Source organism: Neodiprion fabricii, chromosome 6 (assembly GCF_021155785.1).
Source record: "Neodiprion fabricii isolate iyNeoFabr1 chromosome 6, iyNeoFabr1.1, whole genome shotgun sequence".
Taxonomy (NCBI): Eukaryota; Metazoa; Arthropoda; class Insecta; order Hymenoptera; family Diprionidae; genus Neodiprion; species Neodiprion fabricii.
The window spans coordinates 7,733,453-7,752,273 of record NC_060244.1 but is presented as its reverse complement, the minus strand read 5'-3'; the positions used below and the strand labels follow the sequence as shown (position 1 = coordinate 7,752,273).

General features: G+C 42.7%; 2 protein-coding genes across 3 annotated transcripts; one reads left to right on the top strand and one right to left on the bottom strand.

The window, feature by feature from the left end:
* Nucleotides 1–407: 407 nt before the first annotated feature.
* On the bottom strand, nt 408–6,087 carry LOC124185322. The gene is made up of 8 exons (XM_046575973.1): nt 6,021–6,087; nt 3,829–3,935; nt 3,721–3,753; nt 3,544–3,634; nt 1,994–2,593; nt 1,413–1,859; nt 1,080–1,343; nt 408–854 (listed from the first exon to the last, which is right to left on the bottom strand). The coding sequence occupies exons 1-8, from the start codon at nt 6,023–6,025 to the stop codon at nt 698–700; spliced, it is 1,704 nt and encodes a 567-aa protein (XP_046431929.1). The 5' UTR covers nt 6,026–6,087; the 3' UTR covers nt 408–697.
* A 3,214-nt stretch (nt 6,088–9,301) lies between these two features.
* On the top strand, nt 9,302–18,770 carry LOC124185333 (tumor necrosis factor receptor superfamily member 4-like). 2 transcript variants are annotated; one of them, XM_046576002.1, is made up of 2 exons: nt 9,302–9,939; nt 16,695–18,770. In XM_046576002.1, exons 1-2 carry the CDS (start codon nt 9,868–9,870, stop codon nt 17,157–17,159), a joined length of 537 nt encoding a protein of 178 aa, XP_046431958.1. In that variant the 5' UTR covers nt 9,302–9,867; the 3' UTR covers nt 17,160–18,770. The 2 variants fall into 2 exon arrangements, with proteins under 2 accessions (XP_046431958.1, XP_046431960.1); XM_046576004.1 differs by lacking the exon at nt 9,302–9,939 and adding an exon at nt 15,769–15,970.
* The last annotated feature ends 51 nt before the right edge of the window (nt 18,771–18,821 follow it).

Genomic DNA, 18,821 nt, shown 5'->3' with positions numbered 1-18,821 from the left:
GATTCCACATTGCCAGCGTTGGAATCGACCGACCCTCGTCTCCTCGACGACGGCACATGACCCAGAGCATGCGCCCTGTCGGCCGAACAACAAAATTAGACTCGCCTTAAGCCTTAAATAATTCACTATGTGCTTGTGTATCCGGCACGTGTCAATACATGCATTCTACACGAGTTCCGTGTCGCAAGACCACGTGTACTCCCATTTTGTGACACCGGATTCGTACGCTTTTCTGTTCCCATTTTCTTCTCTCGTTTGGAACTAACAACGAGTTTGGTATAATTATGTTCTCTGTGATGGAATACGATCCGTCGTGTCGTAAACTGTTCCCAATCTTCTTCGATATCTGTTAAGTCGTTAAGGTTGATGGGACATATTCGTCTAGATCAATTAATGACGTTCGGTCGTATGTTTTAACAATTTTCCACTCTGATGTATATTTTTTTTTTTTTTGTCGCTTTACTCTCGTTAAGAAAGAGGTTCCGAGTTCGCGTTTGCATTTCGAACTTCGGATAGAAAGGCGAAATTTCATTAACCAACGTATCACTTTCGTAGTACTTTCGTTAAATGTAAAGAAATATTGTCAAATTTTATAACCTTATGCATAGATATCCGTCGTTGACTAAGAGTTTGGAAACAGTGACAAGCAATGATCGTGTTCATCAAGAAGTGGCCACAAATCACTCGGGACAAGAAGTTATTTGTTCTGACCGGGGTAAATGCTGTCCATTTTTATCCGTATGACTTCCAGTTCATCGTGAGTGAAGTTCTCGGCGCGCTTCGTGGCTTTGTTCACGAACTTATTGAACCAGCCAGCCATTCCTGGAAGCTTTAGCGTGTAGGAAAAGTGAAACCTGTAACGAACAGAAACCGATGGTTTAAAAGCTGACTGCGAAGCAGTAACCTGAAGTATCGATCAAATGAATAATTCTAATTGGTCGTTACGGAGAAACGTTTGTCCTTTCCCTGTTTCACACTGGTTCTGAAATCTTCGCTCGACTTTATCCTCTTTGGTTTATCGAATAAAATTATTCAAATCTAACCCCCTGTCTTATAATTTGGAAAAGAACGAAGCTCACTTCCTGATCTTGTGCCGGCACCATTCCGTGTAAGACAACGAAGCGTATAGTCGTGGCATCGGGAGGTCCAGCATCTCGGTAAGGAAGAGGAGGACATTTTCGTACGCGATATCCGAGATGACGGCATTAAGCCCACTCACGACGCACCTCGTCATGTGTTCCCATTCGGGACTGACGTTTCGTAGATTGGGCTTGACCCACGATTCGAGATAATCGTTAGTGCGACTCCGAATGTCCTCAAGAGTTCCACGGCAGAAGTTGTACCTTTAATTTTAAAGCAAGCAATTTTCCGCAAGAACAGGACAATCGAGAATCAAGGAGAACCCGACTCACTCGTCCTCCACTCCCAGCTGGTACCCGATGCTTCTCCATAGGTGGCAATAGGCCTCGAGATCCTCGTCGGATACGTAATGGACCCCAAAGGACGTCGGGAAGGAGACGAGCAAACCGACAAAGCACCACTGCGTCAGCGCCATTTCAGTCTGATTAATGCTCTTGGGTCGATCAAGGCTGCTCGGCTCCACGACGTAGGGACACTGGTCGATCTTTGGGGCCTCACAAGCCTCGGAAAAATCCCTGATAAGAGTTTCCCGCATGGGGCACCAAGGGTTGCCAATTTTCGTCGCGGCATTTATTTCCTCGGTAGTTGAAGTTTCCAATCTCCGTCTCACCGCCGCGTGCATCGCCCTCACCGTCGAAATGTCCCTGTTAGCTACGGACCCCTTTGTCCACAGGTCACCGGTCATCCAGCGCCGAATCCGCAGCCCCGTTGACAGGTACCTTGAATTTAGAATTGATTAATTATCGGCGAACGTGGGAACGGCGAGAATGAAAACGGCGTCAGGTCCGTTTACCAACCAGTTTTTGCATTTGTACTTTCGTATCAATCGGAGTTACGTTGGGGGTCTGGTTACCTTTTGAACGCGGTGTACGGCGTGCTCGATTTTCCGGTGATGATTAACGGCTTGAGCGAATCCTCGATGCTGAAGATAACGAACAAGGTAAGCGCGTTCTGGAAGAATACGGCGTACATGTAATTCTCTGCGAACTTCTGCCCTCGTCGCAGCTTTTCCATGTCGAGCCAATCGGGTTTCTGATCGGCGGATCGTCCGCAGTCCCCGGAACGTGTCCATCCGGTCATCAAGTGCAGGACCGAGTCCGGCACAGCTTGCAAAGCTTCTTGTAACAATTCTACCAGCGATTCCAAACTTTCTTTGGAAGGATCGACAGGTTTCGAACGCTTCGAAAATAATCCTTTGGCTTCCGAAAGAGAGGATTGGTTTTTCATCCGTTCAAAGTTACGCAGAATTCTAGTTTCGCCACGACGTTCAATCTCGGCCAATCTACGTAAGACTGCCTCTCTTTGGTACGTTTCATCAATTACTTCCGACTCTGGATTCACTTCGGCCAAACCATCGTCGTCGCTTTCATCGGTCTCCGCTAGTATCCTCGAATTGTTCTTCAGTTTTGAGTCCAGTTCACGTTTTTCGTCAGCTATCGTCATCTTCGTAATGCTTTGACAAAATTATTCAGTCTCTTACGTACAAAAGTCGGGTCCGTAATTTTTATTCGGCAAAATGAAAGATACGCGCAATTTTCACGTTACGTGGTGAAGAAAACTCGTCAACAACCCCCTCCACCCTCTCCGGGAAGTAAAAAAATGACATTTTATGCATTTGATGTTTTTTCTCACGACTCGATTCACGGATTCTTACGAAACTTTTTTTACGGGTAGCTGTTACCAAAAGATCTTTTATGTAAATTAATTCGGGCGCGAGGAGCTGCTTCCAAAGTTTCGAAAAAAATTCATAAAAGTTATAAATCGTTATATTTCGAAAGACTATTTCGATGCTTGTAGACGGTACATAAAACCGAAACATTTCGATTACAGATGTTGAAAATAATTGAATTCGTGACGCGTGCGAATCGCGGCAATTGTGCGAAGGCTCGTCTTTGGCGTGCCTTAATTTAGTCAGATCATAGGGAAATAATTCAAGATGCAAATCGAGAACTTAGAAACTATACCTATATACTCGCAGAAAATCGCTTCCTGCAAGTCAATGAAAGTGTAATTTTTCAGGGCCATTGGGAACGCCAGAAATGGATATAGATCGTCATGACTGTAAAAAATCTGGCCAAGTGTGACTAGTAATTAGCAGGTAAACACAAATTGTTACATGTGACGATGTCATATTTATACTTGTACAAAACATTTAACACCACCAGGTGTGAACAACACGGTAATACTTTGACATCTGCGGTGTGAGATTTCAAGCTATTAGCTATCAACCGATACAGCGGAAACGCATGTGTACAAGTTTCGTTAATGATTCACGCTCTGAAAATTTTAAGCGAACCACTGCCAGGGTAATACTTGAAAATACATGAGAACGAAATTGTAATTTTTCAGAATTTCCAAAAAGAGCATTCTTCCTCCATTAAATTTATTCTTTAAAGCACTTACCGAGTCTTCCAATTTTGAGTTTCGTAGCTGTCAGCGACTTCGTAGCATTTTGATCTGGGAATTTCCAAGGTTCCAGAATTTCTGACCAGCGCTGTTAAGAATTTGAGATTACAAGCAACCGGTAAATCTGATAAAAAATATCCAATATGCAGAAAAACAAATTCAAATTCTGCGTACATTCCAATGCGTTTTTCTTCTTTTTATTCAAATCTGTAACGAATATAAAACAAATTAAGTTTTTATTAAGTCCGATAATAATTTTGCAAAATATCACTGACTTATTACCAAAATTCACGTCACCGATCCGCTCCAATCGCTCGAACACGTTGCGTCTGACGTTATGCAACACAACATTCACTCCCACACTCCTGATGCCGAGCATTAGGGGAGACCTGCATAAAAAAAAGCCGAAGCGAATCGATGTCAACGACCTATTCAACTCATACGTAACAATAAACATACCATCCGGTCATTTAGTTCATTTATTTTACGGTATCAATTCACGAATGGAATACATTTCCAACCAAAAACAATTCTTTTAAACTCTTCTCAGCCTCATTGTTCCTGAATAATTCTTAATTTTGTCGACGAAGGGATCTTGATCTTTAGCGGTTGAGTTATTGAGCAGGAGGTAAAAATTGAACGATTTTCGATAAAACCGTAAAAAATTCTCACCCGATGCAACTACCCTCATGAACATACAATTACGTGCGAAATTCCATTACTTATATTTGTATTTAACGAGCAATTTGAGATAATTATAAGCGGGTACCTACCCAAGTCGTGCAACTGACTCGCCGCACTGGCGCAAATTGTTTTTGCAAAGCTTGTACATACCGTTCTGAATCGGCGGACCATCAATGGCTCAATATTTCGACGATACATCTTTCATATTTACTATACGCCTGCGTGAATATTATGTACATAAATTATCATACTGATTCCCCGGAACGGGTAACCGTATTTACGCGAGTGTGTAATTAATCTTTTGGTAATCGCTTGCGCTGTGTCATTAAACTCGTCCCACGACACGTATATTACAGTTTCCAAATAATAGTTATTACACGAGAAACGCGAATGCAAAGAAAACAAATTAACCTTCTGTACCTGGGAAAAAGTATGTTAATTTACTTCATACGTACCTAAAGCAGTAGGAAAAATTTTACGAGTACACACTGAAATTGATTGCTTCAATTCACGCCGGTCCGATAGACAAATTACCGAGGATAACTGATCGTAATTATTTCATTGGTGAACTGGCGAGAAATTCTTGCCACGTACCTGGCATCGAATTTCCCCGATGTCTTCACAACAATACCACGAATATTGCAGTTCAATTAATTACACCCTTGTTTTCTACTCTATCATCAAGTATTCAACACCGATCATTTTCATCTTCTTATCAGAAGAATTATACCGACAAAAATAAAATTGATAAAAAAACAAAACGGATTCGGACAGGACAAGAGAAATTTGCGAGGTGAACTGTTGCAGAGCAAAAGTAACGTACTTGGCGCATTAATGCGTGGCACCTAACTTGAGTACACGGTGTATACAAAGAAAGTCTTCCATCCATGGACGCGTTTGTATTTTCGCGTTCGAATGGCTATGTTACGGTTAGTCATTCGGTGAACTCGGTTGACTCTCTCAGTGTCTCGTTCCCACGCTAATTCGTTGCAATAATTCCTCATAAATCTTCCTGGTGTCGTATATTCTGCAATATATAGGTATATATATGTACGTTAGAAGCAGCCAGGAAGATAACAGTTCAGCTATGAATTCTGGCTGCAGATCCGCGTGTCCACGAATTACTTTTCCACATACGTATCGTAGATGTAAAATGGATCGGTGACCACAGGTTCGAATGCTTGTTTATACAGCGAATGTACTTTTCTCACAGAATTTCTTTTCACAAACGGGCGGTGCAAACTCGTTGTGTACACAACCAAAGTCACCGTTTTCACATGCTGGACTTCAGGGTGCGTGAATACGTGATAATTAGCTGTAAAACTGCATGGGAATGCGAAACCGGCGATTCTGAGGATAAAATGCGTTTTAAACGTGAACTACGTTTTGCTAAAGCTGTTATAAACGTTACTTTTGTTATAAGCCAGGAAATCGTCTAATTTGTCGTTTACTTCCACCGCACGCTTCTATTCTTCAATCAACACCTAGATTTTCTTTGTTCTTACAACAGTGCGCCGCTTTCACCGAACCAGCTCAAGCCTATAATCCTATGTTAAGTGCATGCAGCGGTTCCTAAAAGCGCATACAACTGTACAAATAAGATGGAAAATACGCAGTGAAAAACTACCCTCTTTTCCAGCGTCGATAGGAAAAAAAAAATCGCAAAAACGTTGAAAATAAATACCTGACCGTGACAGTTGCTAGAACGGAAGATGATCCTCCTGATATGTTCGAGCGTATCAACGACGCGATAAGTGTACCCAAACTCGTTGTCGCGCAAAGCTACTCACTCCATCAGATTGTCATTAAGAACGAGCCCCGCCTTCGAGTCAAAAACGGCCGAAGTGATGCTGCAATTATAGCGTCCACGAAGACGAGGTCGTCCCGTACCCTGAACGATATCGCCGTAATGACGTTCCTTCAGCATCCCCCGTCCGCAAGGGGATGATTTTCCAGCCGGCGCCTTGGCCACGGCGCCGATAGTTTTCACTCTGACCATCACCTGTCGGCTGTGTGGCTGTGGTGGCCCGAATGGCGGTGGCCATACTCTCGACTATGGAAAATTTACGGGGGACGACCTGGAGAGCAACGGGTCGACACTACTGGCTGTTTGTAACGCGGACTTCTCTCGACTTAGCAATCGGCGCAATGCAATTCGTCGTTCAGGAGGCAGAGGACACCACGCACTTGCTCTTCCGCTCGTACGAATTGTGATTAACAGCGTAGGCGAACGTCGGAGCGTCGCTCGATGGTGCCGTGATTATCGCAGGCCTGGCGCCACCCTGAATGTTCAGACTGGCGCCCTTCATGGCGAAAGCCTCCGACCCCTTGGCCACTAAGTAGATCCGACGCTTGCCCCAGTTTATCCGCTTCGGATCCTTCTCATGGAACATATAAATTCGCCACGACGTGGAGGAGAATGTGTTTCGATGCTTAGCGAGCCGCTTTGAACGTTTTTGTATCAAGCCAATCCAAAAAGGATTCATAATGATTCTCCGCTGCGTACGGTGACAGCGTAAAGTTCTGATACAAAACCTGTGACACTGGTGTACGGAAATCTCTGACGATCACTTGCGACGTCATCCGGATATCTACCGTCGGTGGAATCGTGCTTGAAGAGGTAAACCCTGAGCGCTGGATTCTGTCTGTGGAATCATTGATTTGTCTGACTTGAATGCCCTGCCTGACAGGTACGGGTGTGCAAGACGTTTCTTCATTGAGAGAATTTTTTATTTCCCGTTACCGCTCAGTCTTTAACTATTTTCGTTTTTTACCAAAATCGAAAAATATAGTTCCAAGGTACGAAATGAAAATTAGTTTTCTAGCTGTTACCGGAAAGTCTGGTATCCGTTACTATTCTTTCTCATTACGATCACTGTTGCTATATTTTCTTGTAAGTGTTGCGAAAATTTAATGCTTGTGCAGCAATAAATTGATGTTGAAGCCTTGTTCAACTAAAAAACTAGAGTAAACCGAAGAAACTGATTTTTCGTTACAATTACCAAAACAGGATCGACAATAGTGCAAAAACGATACCTGTTTTACCGAATTTTTCCAGTTACTATGACAAATGAAATTTTTCTCCGTGTTTCAATCCGGTCAAAGCCCTTTCTGCGAACGGTGACCATTTCGGAAAGAAGATATGTTAATCAATGGAACCTTGCCGCTCTGACGTATGCGCGGTAACCGAAGGTGGCAGATCCGCCATCGCAACCCCGTTAACGTCATCCCCAATTAGGTGCGTGTCACCATGGGCAAAAGCCGACTGGCGCCAAGAGGAGGTAACGATCGTTGCAAGGGACCTGAAGTTAATCACTCGAGGCGTGAGCCCGTAATTTTTTCATAAATAAAACCAGCTCACGTTCGGTGGTCAGAGCAAGAGTCTGCCGTATGGCAGTTGAGTCTGCGAGTGTGCGAGAAGTGATTTAAAAATGCCGCAAGGCGTGGGTGGAGGTCTACCTGTGTGCATGGGAACGTTCACCGCTGCCTTGCCGTTTGTGCTGCATTCTACGTCTCAGCTGGCTCTTAACTTTTATTCCCGACTATCTACTCTTGCAGAGGCTTGGGAATGAACTGCACGATACAGTTGCCTCGTCCTGTTGTACCGTGCACGGTGTGCATATAATACTACTCGCAGTATTATCTCCGTGCCTTTCCAAACGCGGTTTTCTTACGCTTCCGGATACCCTTCCTTTACCCTCAGAGACCGATAGGTGAGACAGCTTTTCAGGATTTCGATGATAACTCGTAACGTCGCTTCTCATTTTCGTCGAATTCGTTCGAGCTTGGCGTACATTTTCGTACAAGTGATCGGTCACGTTCCTAACCGAAGGGTAAGTGTATGTGGCAACTACGAGAGCTGCAGAAATCAGTTTACACTTCACTTATCTCGACGCATCACTGTTGGCCTCAGCTCGAGATAGAAAATTTATTAGACTCCAGGGATCGTGACGGACTCTGGGTGATAAGTTTTCAGAATGATTGGAAGCAGGTGGAAAATCCGTTGGAGTGAAACGGCTCGTTGGTACGAAAGATTGACACGCTTCACGTGCATGCATGTGCAACTGTGGCGCGTGCTTGATATCTTGCAGCAATAAAAGTGGCCCAACATCTCTGGATCGCGGGCCGCAGCTGGAGGGATGACTTTCGTCTCGAGGGCCACATGCCGCTGGAGTTCCCATACCTGGACTCCTCGATACACGCTGACGGCAACTCAGGGGACAGGTGTATCAGGAGGTGTAAATTCCGTCTCTGTTCAAGCCAGCCGTCTCCGAAAGTCGAGATCCCATCGGTTATGGCGAGTGGTAGGCGGCGCAGAAACCACTGAGGATAAAACGGTTATTAAAATATCCTTAGAGCCGCGGATTTAGGCCCTTGTAATACCGTGCTATCGCGCTGAATCCTTCGAATGATCGTTAAATAAAAGACACTGTGCACGCCAGGAGCTCGACGCGATCTCGGCCCAGAGTCGAGTTCTCACGCGGCGTCGCTGCCACTTTGGATAGGTCAAGGTATGCCTGACCTGCTCAATTTACTTCGATTACCTCCGTGCACTACGTACCGTAAATTGAACAACCTGGCGCGTGTCATCCCATACTCGCCGCCTTGCCTTGCAATCACGTTGCTTAACTCGCTTCGAGCAGACGCCGATGGTCGCTTCTCGTGAAAGGACCAAAACCACGCAGGAACCACATCACTGTGACCTCGTTAAGCGGACGACGCTTATCCCTGTACCGATCATAGTCCAAGATCGAAAGTGGGATTCCGTTTTTCAATCCTTCTGTACAGCGGTAGATCACGTCTTCTACACCAGTCGTGCAACCAAGCATCGATCAAAAAATCTGGAACTCCGTCCTGTCTCTTTCCAAGTTCCAGCGATTCGGTGACATTTTTTTAGGGTGTCGGGCTCGTCTCTAGGTGGGCAAAACACAGTCGATACTACCAAGGGTTGGTATTCGAGGAGAAAGGGCTTTGGCGAAGGTGGGGGTATCGGGATATCCACGTGACCGTCGACCGCGTGCTCCGAGCTGCAGCCATGGAAAATCGGCTCTACAGAGTGCCTTCGCTTCACTCACCACGCGGTTGTCGACGGTGTCGCACGGCAGTGAACCCGGTGCAATTTATTTTTGAACTCAAACCATGGCGCTGAGAAATATTGCTTGAATTTTTGCCCATAGGACCGCGTGACTTGTCCGATTTCATTTCTTCGGTGAAGGGTTCGAGTGAATATGTGCAGGCTTTGAAGGCTTCCGGGGCAAACCGGATGTTGAGTGTTCGCCATTCCGTCGACGTTTAAACAGCAATCACGAAGAGCCAATGTCCGATTCGTCCCAATCTAGAGGTAACCGTTGTCTTCTCAAGCCGTGAGAAGCGTCTTCGTCTCCGGTCCTCATCTCGCCCCGAAGATCCTGACCTCCGGTTCTACCTTGGTGATCGAAGCGACGAGTGTTAGGACTGCGTTTTCTCCGGTACCATCCGGGAAAGAAAGATCCAAATTCAACCGCAAAACCGGTGTCTGTCATTCCACGCCAAAGTGCAGTGCCTGTGGTCTTGATACTGTCGTCAGTTGGGTAAGGAGACAGAGACTTTTTTGAATCTTGTGGATCTTGCCGTGATCATTCCACGTCTGAGGGTAAAATGTTCGTCGAAAATAACCGACTGGCCATCGCTTTTGCACTGGTGGTTTGCTTGCTGGCAGCGTTATTGCAGGTGAGTCATTTTATCGACGATAATTAAATCAGTCTCGTTATAGGCAGATTACCCCGACTAAATTGGGTTCAAAAGTGAAGCAAGAAATAGTCGGGAAAACAAGAGTCTCGTACGAATCCGTTCGTTAGCCGGGTGATCGTGATTGTCTTGAATTCCCATGCTCTCGGCGATTCGTCAGCCCTCACTTCCTGTCTCGAAGCGAAGGATACTACGGGAAATTGGTCCGTTTATCGATTCCTTAAATCGACCCTTTAAAGGCGCACGAGCGTCTTAAGAAGGATCTTGACGATCTGAGCCTCACGGCTAAAAAAATTGTTGCGGCGCGAGTTCGTAAGGTGAAGGAAAAAGATTTTGAAACAAAAATGAGAAGTGTATAAAAGTTTTTGTCCCGCAAGGTTTTTTTTTTTTTTGCCGCATGCTAAACGTTACGAAGTACACTTTAAACGTTGAGAAATAAGCGAAATAACAAACGTTTAACGAATAATTACTCTCGGCATTTCACGTGAGACTACCAGAGTTATCAGAATTGCCAATTTTCGCCAGCTGTAACGATCGCACGATCTGTGATTCGTGATTGCCAGAAGCGTTCTCCTTGGAGATTGGCGGCTTGTACGGTGTATACAACGTAGGTATGAAAACAAGATTCGATTACCGATTCCAATTACGTTTACCCAAATAATTCGAATCGACGGCAGGGGATCGCAACGGTGGAAATTTGAAAGCCCCCGCGGAATTCGATGGCACGAATTGCGTACCTTGCAGGTAATTCTGACGGTACTTCATGCGGACAGGCAGGCAAGCAGGCATTATTGCTTTGCCGTACAGCGTTTAATCAGCTGATACGCTTCGCCTGGCATGGTAAATAACGCAATATACACAATCGGTTTTTACGAAGGAAATGATTTTTTCCTCTCTTCTCTTTTTTTTTTTTATTCATTAACTCAAGGCCCGGTAACTCCGTTGTTCGGCGTGATTCGGCCGCGGGAATTAACTCGAGCGTAGAATTTCCCCCTCAATATACTTTGAACGATATCCAATCGGATGCAGGTGAATTAAAATCGTCGTATAATCGATGGATTTAAAACAATGGTATAATAATAATAACCTGAGGAAGAGAGAAAATCGAGCCGTGCGGAATGAACGCTTCTCGTCAACCGGTTGATGGCATGGCACAGCCAATTATTTCATCCAACTAGAAAATAGCTGGCATGGTGACGTTCGTTTATTGTTATTAATCTATCTGTTGGACTACATGACAGGAAGAATTGCGCAATAACGTAATTACCGTCGCTTCGTTATAGCCACTAGTTGCTGTAGGGAGATAAGATAGCCTTGCATAGTTTCATTGCTTCATTACGCCTCATGCCTTACCCGAAAATCTGTAGATTTCGCTTTCGGAAATAATTTGTGCAAATTAATAATTTTTGGACTGAAAATTTGCGATCCGAATACCGATCTCGCATTTCGTATATACGTATTGTATGCATCTATGTCAATTGCTATCACAATTTTGAGTGAAACGTCATTTTATTTACTTAGAACAGAAAATTCATTTTATCTAACAATTCCGCAATAAAAAAAAGGAAAACCACGTTAAAAAATACATGCAATCATCGCAAAGACAAGAATCCGTACCTGCCGTAATTTTTAGAATAAATTTCAGTTTAAAGTATCAATTTTCAAATAAAACGTCCGACAATCAGTAAGGCACTTAAAAAAAATGTTACGTCTAAGAATGATGGAAATATTTTGATTGCCGACTGTTTCTTACGGCAAAAACTGAACTTGGTTTGGAAAAGCTGCAGATCCACGTGATCTATAATTTTCACGTTGAAACAACACTTCCGTCGCGCGTTAATCTAAACGCATTTTATATAAAAGCGGCAAATTTCACCGCCCATTTCCGCCAGTGCTTGTTTCTCTCCCTGTCGGCGGGGAGACAGAGATAGAAAGAGAGCGAGCTCGAAGGCAACAAGGAGATAATGGAAAAGGTAAGGTCCCACGATTAGCCACGGCAGTCGAGCGGTCCGGTAAATAGGCTGCATTCATTATTTCATTAATAATTCATGAGAGAGGAGAGCGACGAATTGTTTTACAGGAGATATAACACCTGCCAGTAAAGTAATTATAATTACAATGGTGAGGCGAACAGGTGAAATATTTTGAAGCGAAAAATTGGAACGACCGTCGATTTTAGCAGGGCTTCGATGATCGTTTTCAGAAGTTTGTTTGCCCAAAAAACAATTTTATTAGGAGAGAATTTTATCTTGAATATTTCTAAAATCGACATATTTGTGAGCTGCAAAGATACAACTTACTGGAATCATAACAAAAAGCTGGACAGCTTGATTTCATATCGCTACAAAATTTTTACAAAACCTAATAGATTCGTTCGATTTTAATTATTACGATGACTCATTTTATTGAGAAGACTATTTTCTACCAATTCGTTGGAACATTTTTTTTTTCTTTTCTTTTTTGACAAATATAATAATTTGATAAATTATTACTCAATGTGCGATTAACTCGTAACGAAATTCAGAATATGCACTAACTTTTTCTGAACCAACCTGCCGAACAAGTCAATTCAACTATTCCCGGATTATTCGCATCATATTTTAGGAATCAAGCAAACGATTGTACGACTATTATACATGCACGCGTGCAGAGATTTTCTCGTAGAACTTTCTTACCCCACTTTATTCTTCGTTTCCGCGTCCGCAGGGCAATTCAGACGCTCTCGACTTCCTCTCCAAGGGTGCAGTTCCCTACAAGCCCCGGAGTCGGAAGTGGTAATAATTTCACCGCGCAATTAATTGGAGGAGATCTTTAACCGCGATCTCAAGTCCCACAGTCTAGTTCCCACCTGGCTGCATTTACCGCCATGCACGCAGCAAGGTTGTTAATTTTTTCGGCAACGTTTAAGAGGTGAGCGCATATGAGATCCAGAAATCCGCATGTGCAACGCGATGTGTAAGAAAAAAACATTTTTACCTTTGATTAAGCATGCATAATTCATTAGGTTCAAAGTGCTCGGCAGATCTGTAGAATTTGATATTCCAATTTAGTTAAATATATATTATTAACGAGTTTGAGCTAAAGTGCAAATTGACGCAGAGTCGAATTGTTGAAAAGCCGAAAATTAAATTAGAAATAACGAAATCGTTTGTGAGAATTCAACCTCTAATTAAATTAATCGTTAATCGATAGACGCGTGCAGATCGAGTTACGTGCTCTGTTCTATTCCAGTAGAGTTTAACGAAATATCATGAAAGTAGGTAAAACGACCGAGGTGTAGAAATGGAAAAGGGATGGGCAGCTGTTTCAAGCGACTTCCGTTGTCGGGGGAAGGGAAGTCGGAAGTGGAGGAATGTACACGTGTGTAATGTACGTGTATGTATTTAAATAATTTCAGGGTTGTGGCTTCACTCGACCCCCGATGACAGATGGAGAAAATACATACCCAGATACGTTGTACCTATAATACCTGCAGGAAAACGACAACTCGACGTTACCTGCAATTATGCACGTGCGCCGACCGCGGTCATCTGGATTCCGGAAGCTTAAACGTGCCGGATATTGTTGCAGGCCGATGACGTAATGCACCTTCAAAACGGCATTGAAAAAAAAAAAAAAATTGGGTAGTGAAAAGCGAATGAACCCGGATTTTTCAAAAGCGAAGTTTTATTGGAAAAAATTTTCATACCCGCAAAAAGTAGAATATTCAAACACAACACCGGTCAACGCGAATTTTGAGTCTGGATTCTAGATGTCAAATTTTGATTTCTCCCACGTAACTAACAAAAGAATAAATAGTTTTGTTAAATTAAGTTTACTTTTGTACGAAGAATTATATATACTTAAAAAAATATTTATCATAAATAACAATTAAACAAACTTCAGTTTCGCATTTGAAAAACTTTTATTCAAAATTTTAAATACAGTACCTGTATCAAACCTGTTGCATTTCCTTCAACTTTGTTTCAAACGTGAAAAGAGAACACCAAGTACACGAGCAACTTATTCTTCCCTTGACCACTGAAATATGAGATTAAAAAAAAAGTCCCAGGTTATATTTGTTTGTAAGTGCATCGTAGCGGCAGTTTGTCCGTGGAAATTTTCGCAAATATCGCGAGCGCAATTCCAACGCTTTGTCTAGACTCGAGTCGTACCTGTTGCACTTGCCGGTAGACCGCAACGCGGATTTATCGATCGATGGATCCCGCGGGTAGAAGCGTTAAAAGGATTTACGGCTCCGCTGGATCCTTCGGCTTCACAAACCGTCGTAAAATACCTCCGACAAGGTGCTGAGGTGTCGGAGAAAAACGCAATTCGCGATTGCACGTTCCGACTTGTTGTTATAGGTTTATTCGCCAGGTTCGAACTCGAGGCAGGAAAAAAAGAAAAAAACTGTAATTCTGGTGTAAAACGCGGCCGCGTCTACGCACTGCGGAATCAGCTGCAGGTCTGCAACTGCAGGTAAAAAGTGTAAAGGTGCAAAGGTGTCTCGGCATCAACTTTCCGAGAGTTTCGGAGCAGCAAGGTGTTCCTGCGCATCTGCGTCTCGGAGCGATCCAGGGATCGTCAATCGACCGTCGATTCATTGCGTTAATATACTTGAACGAGACGAAACGTATGATACGTGCAACTTTTCGAAAGACAAGAATTTCAAATCACGTCAAATAATATCTCTTATTAATTGTTGATTCGGCTAGCCAACGTTTGGTAAACATCTATTTTATGTGATATCTAATAAAATTTCTTCGAATCGATACATTTATACGATTTTCGACTGTATATACAGTTTTCTGAACGACTCTTACCAGTTACTATACTCGAATAACTCATGTTTTTTTATAATCTACAAACACAAGTTATTCCTCAAATTGAACAATCAAACGTATGAAAAAACAATTCATTCTACTCGAGAAATTCATATAATTCCAACAGAAATCGAATCATTCAGTTCGTTTGCGGGAAAAAATATTCGGCAAAATCAAACGACGCAACTGCAGTGTTGACTCGAAGAAAGTACAATACCTATATTTGGTTGCACCGATCAAGTCTAATAGGTAGTTATTTTTAACGATCTACCGGCAATGTAGCCTTATCTATATATATATATATATATATGTATACACATACGTTGAAGTCCAGGTGAAAAGCACGATGGGCGGAGGTGAGGAGGAGGTCGAGAGGCCCGGTGCTAATTTACTTGACATCTGGCCCGCAGCTCCCGAAGTCCCGAATCGTTAAGATCGGTGGCGCGTGCCCACTGAAAACCGCTTTGACCAGCTGCCCGTTAAACCTGAGAAGTCGCTTAATTGGCACCGTAATTGACCGACGAGAAGTCTTGGATCTTCTCGACGACACACGCGCCGTATATAATAATAATAATAATAATATAATAATAATAATAATAACAATAATAAAGGTAATAATGATGATAATAATGATCGATTACGAATTCCATGTGAAATAACGGAAACTTGGAATTCGATTCTTTGGGTAGGTTCAAAATTTTTGTTAAATCGTACGAAACGCCCTCTCAAAGTGGGTGGGAAATGGAAGACGAGACTTTGAGAATAGCGTTGATTTCAATACCGAAAGGAATTGCAAGATTTAGACAAATTATACAGTCAACGGTTTAAGGTAGTGGAGAAGGGCTCGTTTGAAATCAAGTCCGAGCTGCTTCGTTCCTCGTTGCTACTTTACTGTGTATATAATTGACTTTTTTAAACTATGGTAAATTATGGTAATAAATAAGAAGGCACGTCGCGACCCGATGACTTATTTCCGCGTTAGTTACGCGTAGTGTCACGAATTGATCTGTGTACAGCATTGTTGAAATCGAACAGTAGCGTATTACGCAAGGTCTGTGTCGATTTCTTATGCAATTGGGCGTGAAAAAAATTTTCTCCACGTCAGCGTTGACGGGCTTCGAACGCACGCGTGAAAATTGGTCCGTATTCGTTTTTCGGATCAACGGTTCTATCTAGTATCATCAGATCGAGGATCAGATACCATGCGGGTATGTCGTGTTACGGGTATCCCATTTATTTTTTATCTTTTTTCACATACACCGAGCAACACCCGGCCTTATTCTATCCCTGTCTGGATAAAGCGTCAGCTGCAAACCCTCTCGTGCCTTCGGGGCTCGATACCTTTGTAGCTATGCAGCTTCGTTAAACTCTCGACGAACGTTATACAGAGACGACAGATGCTGCTTGTATTCAACGAGTATAATTCCCGTGTTTACAAACTGTCGGTACTACGTATGATGATATGATTATTTAAACGACGATAATAATTTCTCATTTACGTCTGTGCGGCGAAGGTGAGGAAAGAACTTTCAAATCGGAATACGCAGCGATCGAGCATTTTTTTTATTCCCCTCAGGGTGCGACGAAAATTTCTTCGTCGAAAAGAATGATTAGCTTGTCAATGAAACCGAGGATAATTTTCAGGTACTCGATCCTCCCGGCGATCGCTTAGCCAATTTTTCTCAAATATATTTTCACCGATTGTAAGGTACGCTGTAGGCCTCAGGTATTTCGAATTACAAAACTCGCGGCGCCGAGTTCCACCTGTTGCACCGTCGCCACGCACCTGGCTTTCATAAATAAATTTATCCGATCACCGAAAGTTCCTTACAGTAAGCTTAGCCACAAAAGCTCCGCTGGAAAAAATGCCGATATTTTAATCGTATCGGTGTGAAAAGTTTGAAAATTGACCGATTAATTCTTTTCTTGCAGTTATCGGACTGCCGGCCGCACATTCGTCATCACCGAGGCGATTCTCGGTGCAGACGTTGCGAGCCAGGATGGGGGATGACGTCGCGATGCTCGAAGGGCCGAGACACGGAATGTGGAAAATGCACGAAGGGCACTTACAGCCCTCACCACAGCGTCCACCCCTGCTGGATATGCTCGAGATGCGGTCCAGGACTCTACGAGGCTCATCCTTGCACGAGCCGCGCCGACACGGTCTGCGACTCTTGTCACCGGGGTCCGGACGAGGCCTCGGAGAACCCCGACTTCCGCCGGAAGTGCAAGGGCCTCAACTTCTTCCTGGCTCCCGAGGACGCCGCCAACACCGGGGAACAGAGCGTCCTGGTTAACGAGCCCGAGGAGAGGTTCGACATGGATGGCAGGGAAATTATACTCCGAGAGGACGTCGAGGCTGCCGCCGGTGCTCAATTGCGGAATATCAATTATTGACGGAACAATTCGGCTTTTCACCGATAAGAATTACTCCGAGATTCTTGGGCGACATATCGAGATTTGAAAGATAAAAGTAAAACCTTTCGGTGGCTCGATAATCGGATTTGATTGAGAGCTTGCTGCTGAGTGAGAAACTCGGCGTTTTTGATAAAAAAAAAAAAAAAAGAAAAAGAAAAAGAAAAACAAAAAGCGTGTACGTCGTAGCGTTACGTGACATATATACCAAATACAATTTATAATATTATCAAATATGCGAGAACAGATCGTCGGTGCTATAATAGAGTATAAAATCGCGAGTTTGAAGAATCATATTATCTTCCCTCCGATGTTTCACGATCAGTTTTAAATTATTCGCAACAACAACAACAAGAACAAACAACACAAGTAATACCTGCAGCGAACTGAATCTTGTAACTATGCAGACGTTTCGTTATTACAGGATCACTTTTTGTCTACAATTTTTGATTTTAACCCTTTACTGGAATAAGAAATAAGTACGAAAAAAGATACGAAGAGCAAAGAACGTGGATTTTATTTCGTACGTAAAACTAGTCAATAATATAACGTTAGATAAGTATGGTTCAAGCCGCGATAGCATTTTTTTTTTTTTTTCTCTATTCTTTATTCTTCTATCATTATGTTTCTCTTTTTCTTCACTACAATCATTTCGATTCGGAGCATACCGAATATAACGAGTAATAACGGAATCTTGAGAGGAATGAACGACGACAAGCATTAAACAGCAGTGTACATGTTTATTTAATTATTGATTACACTTTACGGTTAAGGTGATAATAATGTTTATATTATATATACATATACGTGAATGTATATCGTATATACGATACGAAATATAGCACACGATACTGGCTGTACGTTCATATAACAATATTATACTCAATCAGTGTTTCTCTCAACTTATGTCTGCATTTGTGTGTGTGTGTCTATAATTGATGGTTCCTACGATACTATAAATAATTTCCAACTAAGCTACATAATGCATACGCGTATGTATATTACATACTCATTTTTATAGTAAATAATATTCTACAATTTACCCATTATTCGCAAATTAGTTACTTTTTTTCTTCCAATCGTGTGTACAGAAACATGCCATATAGCTCCCGATTATACATACAAATAATATTTATCTACATTCAAAGGAGACGTTGTTTACCTAGATAAAACAACGTTCTAGGCTCCTAGAGGTACATATATAGAGGTATTTTAGGGGCAGCACACTGTCGCAGTTATAATATTTATAATAGTAATTAGCTGGCAGGTTTCACGTAACTGATTATAGAGGAATGCTATGAAATGAATGCTGCGCAAAAGCTGTATTAGGTTGATTTGCACACATATTAACGAGTGCAAAAATGTATTGTAATAATGTCGAGTACATGTACAAAATCGATGACGTTGTGTTTTTTTTTTTTTGCCGTTTCTTCGTTTTCACCAACGGTTTTGAAGAAAATCTACAACCGAATAACGCATATGCAAATTAATTTGCAACGATTCAGCGTATCGGGTCGGAAATATTCGTCAACTGTCTAAAGAGTAAGGATACATGATTTTCTCTAACTATAGATTGACAAGCGAGAATTCAAATTGCAGGGAAAGAAATCACACTATTAACTCGTCGGCGATTACAAGTGCTAG